The sequence below is a fragment of the Penaeus japonicus genome, unplaced genomic scaffold, assembly GCF_977035675.1.
Source record: "Penaeus japonicus unplaced genomic scaffold, GWHDUDI00000001_assembly GWHDUDI00000036, whole genome shotgun sequence".
Lineage (NCBI taxonomy): Eukaryota > Metazoa > Arthropoda > Malacostraca > Decapoda > Penaeidae > Penaeus > Penaeus japonicus.
The window spans coordinates 22,965,065-22,972,564 of NW_028234438.1; the positions used below are offsets into that span (position 1 = coordinate 22,965,065).

General features: G+C 34.8%; 1 protein-coding gene across 1 annotated transcript in view; it reads right to left on the reverse strand.

The window, feature by feature from the left end:
- Nucleotides 1-1,942, reverse strand: part of LOC122266407 (zinc metalloproteinase nas-4) — a 4,045-nt gene extending 2,103 nt beyond the window's left edge. Inside the window, exons 1-4 of the mRNA XM_043036149.2 lie at nucleotides 1,673-1,942; nucleotides 1,335-1,502; nucleotides 683-773; nucleotides 428-545 (exon numbers count right to left, since the gene is read on the reverse strand). Of these exons, the coding sequence (XP_042892083.2) occupies nucleotides 428-545; nucleotides 683-773; nucleotides 1,335-1,502; nucleotides 1,673-1,768 (473 nt within the window). The 5' untranslated portion in view covers nucleotides 1,769-1,942. The remainder of the gene's footprint in view (nucleotides 1-427; nucleotides 546-682; nucleotides 774-1,334; nucleotides 1,503-1,672) is intronic.
- Nucleotides 1,943-7,500: the final 5,558 nt, after the last annotated feature.

Here is a 7,500-nt window from a genome sequence, read left to right on the forward strand (position 1 = left end):
ATATATATATACAGAGATAGATAGATTGATAGATAGATAGATAGATAGGCAGATAGATATGTATGTATGTATATATGCATTTTACATCTATGTGTATTTTTCTATCCATCTATCTGTCTATCTATTTATCTCTCTCTCTCTCTCTCTCTCTCTCTCTCTCTCTCTCTCTCTCTATATATTTATATATATATATATATATATATATATATATATATATATATCTATATCTATACATCCATATATATACACATATATGTATATACATACATAGATATATACATATATATTTATATATATATATATATATATATATATATATATATATATATATATATATATATATATATATACATGTATGTATGTATGTATAAAACAAATTAAAATTTACAGATGACTGAAGATCAAAAACAAAGCCCACTCGACGTACCCTTGTCCCCGAAGGATATGGACGTAGTCGCGATGGCTGGCCCTCGGCACGAAGCGAATGCACGTCTTCTGGTGGTACTCGCTCATGGCCCTCGCAATCACAGCTCGTTCCTGAGACGCTTCATGAACAAGGCAAAATCCGTCTAAATGACCGGTCGACTTTTCCATCTCATTTATGTGAGCATTCGTGATAGCATTTGGAAATATATATATATATGGCCCTCATTACAGAGTAGTAAGTCATCTGGTTACTTACAATATGTAGCAGAGATGACGTAAGGGATGACACCGCTCGGCCACACTTTCTGCGGGTTCCTGATGGCGCTGAGCTGGCCACTAGAATCGCCCTGGGAAGTCGGCAGAAAGGAATCAGGTTCAGTAGAGATTGATGATAATGGGGTCGTTGAGGATGGTGATGAGTATTATCATTATCATTACAATGATGGTGGTTATTGTTATTATTATTTTTTATGATGTAGTAGTAGTAGCGGTAGTAATTTTGTTGATATTAGCATCATCTTCATTATTATCTATATCATATATTATTATTGTCATTACTATTTTTATTAAAGTCATTGTTATCATTATTGTTACCATTATCGCTGTCGTAATTGTTTTTGTTATTATCGTTTTCATAAGCAATATTGCTAACATTACTATCATTATCATTATTATCATTATTATCAGCATCATTATTATGATAAAGACTCTAATGATGATGTGACTATAACTTACTATCCTATAACCAATAGTTTCAATTGTTTTCAACTACACTGAAACTCGCTTTTATGATTGCAATCAAATGGAAAAAAATGTTTCGGCGGGAGCGCAACACAAGTCTTAGAGATTATTCCCTTTTCGAAATGGCTGCCCCTGAACGGCCGAAGAAAAGCCCTTGAGAGACGCACCTCCAGGATCTGGTAGAGCTGGTCCTCCGACGCCACCATGATGTCCCCCTGGAAGAAGCCCGAGGTGGTGATCGGGTCCCCGTCCGTCTGCATGGCGGCCAGGTCGAGCTCCAGACTCTCCTCGAACTCCTTCTCGGACAACGGGGCGCCGAGGAGGTCGTTGCTTGCCTGAGAACGAAATCGGATCAGCAGGCAGAAGCAATATCAGGTGTCACCTTGTCACATATGTGAGACTTAATGATGTTATGAAGATTGAATTTCATTGCTCAGTGGTCAACGATTAATTGATGGTGGACTAGGGATGTTGATACTTAAAAAAAAAAGATTTTGATACTCACATCATTTGGATCCCCGATGGTGATGTCTGGGAGTTCCACCTGAGCTCGCGTCGCCAAAACCAGGAGCAGTGTCGATAGGACTGTTAATACCTTCATCGTTGTATCTCGTGACCTGTTTTTTTTCCTCAGAGATTTCCAGAGAGTGTTTTCTTTCTGTGATACCTCTCCTACAGGAGTTTGAGTAAACAATGTGGCTGATGGAAAGCGAGAGAAAATTATATATGCCCTAGAACGGAAGTCGCTAACGGAAGTTCTCTCGGCGTCCCATCGAGGTGTGGCAATGTTTAGCCGTCCGTTTCCTAAGTGTCGAAGGGACACGTCATGCGCGCTATCATCTTTTATTGTTCGTAGACTCTCTCCTGCGGCAGTATGATGGCAGTAAAATTATGAGACATGTTCCCTTTGATCGGCCAGGTTAGGTAAGAAGGCCCAGGTGCCAAGCAAAGCAAGCGGTGATTTCAGACGACAATAGATGCCTTGCTGATGCCTTCTTTCTATGGAATAAACTGGAAAGAGACGGGGAGGTTAGAGAACGTACGAAGGAAATGAAAGAAACACCGAGAGCGAGAGAAAGAAAGGAAAGAATGCGATTCGAGATTATTGTTTTGACAATTTCAACTAAATCTGTCGTAAGGAAATGACTGCCGAGTGATGCTGCTTACGGAGGAAGGCTATCGTATCGTATGGGTTTTATTGATACCTCAATAAAGTTTTTTTTTTTTTATTCAGTGCTGTAAACTCGAGATAGGAACCTTCCCACGGCCTTAGCAGTCTTTTAAAACCTTTTAAGTCGTTTAAATTCTTTTAAAACCGACGTTATATCAATAATCATATCCATACTGCTAAATCTTAAAAAATAATTATTCGAGACAAAAATAAAATAAGTCTTCCACCCATGATTTAAAACACAGGCTTATTTCCCATTCATAAAAAAAATAGTTACGTCACAGCCCTCACGATAAACATTGTTAGCGCGATGCCATGAAAATCGCGCCGAACCGGAGTGGGTATTTCTCGGCAGTTTAATTCAGCTGAATAAAAAGATACTCGGGATTTCAAGTAGAAATCCCCGTCAATGTTTACTCTGTGTGTAGTTACTCGTGTGACCATTATGTCATTGTTGTTATCATTACAGTTATTTAATCATCATCATCATCATTGATGTCATCATGATTGTTATGATTGTTGTTGTTCATGATGCTGTTATTGTAACTATTACTACTATTAAAATGATTGTAATATTAAATTGCTGTTGTCGGTTTTATCTTTATTATCATTGTAATTGTTGTTTTTATTATCATTATCATTGTTATTTGTATTTCCATTATTATCATCACAATCTTATCTTTTATCATTATCATTAGCATTATGTTATTATCATTGCTATAACATTATCAATATCATCATGATCATTACTATAATTATCATCATTACCATCATCATTACGATTATTATCATTATTTCCTATTTCATTGTTATTAGTATCATTATCATTATTGGCTTTGTTATTATTATAATTATCATGATTGTTGTTACTATCATTATTGTTATAATCATTATCATTATTATTATCATCATCATTATTATCATTACTGTTGTTATCATTATCAGTACATGTAGGATTAGTGCTATCATTATCATTATTTATATTATTATTACTATCATTATCATTGTTGTTGTTATTATCATCATTATCATCGTTATTATCAGCATTATTGTTGTTTTCTTTATTGACAATTTTATCACAATTGATATGATCATCATCATCATTATCAATATTGTTATCAATATCATTATCATTATTATCATTATTATACTTATCATCATTATTATCATTAATATCATTATCATCATTATTGTCATTATCATTATTATTACTGTTATCATAATTATTGCTATTTTCATAATTGTTATCATCATTATCATTATCATTGTTATTTTCAGTATCATCAATATCATCAGTGTCACTGCTATAGTCACAATTATCATTACAATTGTTATCATCATCATCATTATTATTATCATTATTGTTATTATCACTACTGTCATTATTATTACCATTTTATTATCATCATTATTATCATTATCATTATCATTGTTATCATTATAATTATTATTATCTAATCACTTTTGTTATTATTACTATTATAATTATTATCATTAGTACAATCATTATTATTATCATTATGACTTGCACTGACATCAATATTATTATTGTTATCGTTATTATGAATAATTATATTCTCAGGAATACTCTTTTTACTGTAATTATCATTTTCATTATCTGATTTATTTTAATTATCATTCCTTATTATCATCATCATCATCATTGACATCATTACAATCATTATCATTATTTCACTACTATTATCATTATCATTGTTATTATCATTATTATTATTATTAGCAAAAATATTGCTATTATTATTATCAGTATTGTGATTATTCAATCATTATTAAAATTTCATTACTATTTTCTATTATTAATTAGTATGGTTATTCCAATTCCATATTTATCATAATTCGATCATTATCATTATACAATTAACATTATCATAATCATTATCGTTATACTTTGTGCATCTTTATCATTATTAACATTATTACTGTTATTGTTGTTGTTATATTAGTTATCATCATTATTTATCATTATTTATTTATTTATTTATTTATTTATCATTATTTATCATTAGTTATCATCATTATCATTATTATTAGTTATTTAGCATATTATCTATTAGTTATCATTCATTATCATTATCATTATATCATTGCTTTATCATTATTATTAGTATCATCATTATTATAAATCATTAATCATTATATCAGTATTATTAGTTATCATCTTATCATTATATCATTATTAGTTACATCATCTGTATCATTATTATATTAGTCACATCATTATCATTATTAGTTAGGTTGCATCATTATCATTATTATTAGTTATCATCATTATTATCATCATTAGTTATCATCATTATCATTATTATTAGTTATCATCATTATTATCATCATTAGTTATCATCATTATCATTATTATTAGTTATCATCATTATTATCATCATTAGTTATCATCATTATCATCATTATTGTTATCGTTATTGATATGAATAGCACCAGTAATGATTATCATCATCATTATCATTATATATTATTGTAATTATTATCATTAACATCAATATCATTCTTATCATTAATACTATTATTAATGTTATTATTATTATTATTACAATTAATATTGCCATTATCATTAGCATTATTATCATCCTTACTATCATTAGTGTTATCTTCCGAGCTGTTACGTATTGAGTTTTTGATGAGTAATTATTCTGCTACTTTTGCTTTTTATGTATGGTTAATGGTGTGGGAATTATGTATAATGTAGTATAAAAAAAACTATAATGATGATAATGATGAACATAGATGATAATAAGGATGATGATATAGATAATAATAACAAATATTATAAAGATGATGATAAAAATGATGATAACAATTATTATAGTAATTTTGATATTGATGATAATAATGATGGTAATGATGATAATCCTAATGATAATGATATTGATAATGATAATAGTCATGATAATAAGAATGATTATAATGATAATGGTAATGATAACAATGGTTATGACAATAAAGATAATGATGATGATGATAAATTTGATCATAGTAATGATAATACTATTAATAATGTTACCAATAATGATACTAATTATGATAAAGATAATTATAATGATCATGATATTATGTTAAAAGAATTTGGAATATAAACGAGGGTAATAGTGAATGTGAATGATCAGTAAAATTATAGACTGGTAATATTGATATTATGAGTTTGATAATGCAGCAATAGGCAGTATTATACTTGAATATGTATTTTATAGAGAAGTAGTAGTGATAATGATGATAGTAATTAAGGGATAATTTTTATTGTTAACAATCCCTTGTACGATAAGGGTGAATGTGGGAAGTGTTGGGGCCTGTGTGAGAAGGTTGGGGTGTGATTGCTTGTAAGTATTAGAGTGTTTTGTTTTTTGGATGGAGAGGAGAGAGAGCGAGAGTGAGAGAGAGTGAGGGAGAGAGAGTAGAGATAGGAGAGAGAGGAGAGAGAGAGATGCAGCGCGAGAGAGCGGAGAGCGAGAGAGAGAGGGAGAGGGAGGGAAAGAGAGAGGGAAGAGAGAGAGAGAGAGGGAGGGAGAGAAGGGAGGGAGAGAGGGTCGTGGGTGAGTGAGAGAGAGGGGAGGAGCGCGAGAGAGGGAGCGAGAGAGAGAGAGAGAGAGAGAGTAGAGAGAAGTAGAGAGAGAGAGCGAGAGGGAGTGTGGGCGAGAGAGAGTGAGAGAGTGAGAGAGAGCGAGGAGAGAAAGAGAGAGAGAGTGAGAGAAGAGAGGGAGGCAGAGAGAGAGAGAGAGAGAAAGAAGAGGAGAGAGGGGGGAGAGAGAGCACATAAGCGAATCCTCGAACGCAGTAGCAGAAGAGCAGAGCGAGCTCGAGAGAGCAGAGAGGGGAGAGAGATAGCGAGCCTGCGCGAGAGGGAGCGGGAGCGAAAGCGCGACGCGAGCGCGAGCGCGGAGAGGGAGCGGGCGCGCGTGAGTTGAGCAAGAGCAGATGAGAGCGCGTGTCGAGAGAGAGCGAAGGGTAGGGAGCGAGGGTGTGGGTGAGTGAGAGAGAGGAGGCAGAGAGAGAGTCAGATAGGGAGAATAGAGAGCGAGTAGGGTGGCGCGAGCGAATAAGTAGAGTAGAGACGAGCGAGAGATAGAGAGGATGAGAGAGAGAGAAGAGCGAGAGCGAGCGAGAGAGGGCGCGCTGCGTGGCGCGAGAGAGGGGAGTCGGAGCTCTCTCGCGAGCTCTAGAGCAGTAGTGAGAGACAGCCGAGGTGCGGTGTGATACACGTGCTCACTCTCTTTATTATCTATCTCTCTCTCTCTATCTTCATCTCTTCCTCACTTCTCTTCTATCCTTACTCTCTATCTCTTCTCTGGCCCGCATTAGCTCTCTGCTTCTCTCTCTCTCTCTATTTTCTCTTCTCTTTCTCTCACTCTCCCTCTTTTCTCCCTCTCTCTTTCTCTATTCTCTTCCCCTCTTCTCTCTCTTCTCTCTTTCTCTTCCTCTCTCTCTCTACTTTCCTCTCTCTCCTCTACTCTCCTCTCTTTTTCCCTCTCTCCCTCCTCTCTTTCTCTCTCTCTCCTTCTCTCTCTCGCTACTCCTCTCCGCTCTCTCTCTCTTTTCTATGCTCACTTTATATCTATCTATCTCTTCTTTCTTCTCCTTTTTACACTCAACTCCTCTCTCACTCCTCCTCTCTCTCACTTCTTCTGCTCTCTCTCTCTCTTCTCCTCTCTCTCTCTCTTCTTCTCGTTCTCTTTCTCCTCCCTCGCTCTCTCTCTCACGACTCTCTCTTGTTTCTCTCTTCTCTCTCTCTCTCGCTCTCTCTCTCTTTTTCTTTCTCTCTTTATATTTATCGATCTCTTCACTTTTCTCTCTCTCTCTTTCTCTCTCTCTGCTCTTTTTTTCTCTCTTTCTATTCTCTTCTCTCTCTCTATCTCTCTCACGTCTCTCTCTTGTCTCTCTCTCTCTTTCTTCTATCTCTTTCTCTCTTCTTTCTCTCTCGCTCTCTCGCTTCTCTTCTCTCCTTTCTCTCTCTCCTTCTCTCTCTCTGTTCTCTCTCTCTCTTCTCTCTCTTTTCTCTCTCTCTTTATTCTCTTTCTTCTCTCTATCGCTTTATTCTCTATCTCTCTCTCTCTCTCTCTTCCCTCTCTCTCTTTCTTCTCTTTTTTCTCTCTCTCTCTTCTCTTTCTCTCTTTCCTCTCTATTCTCTCACCTCT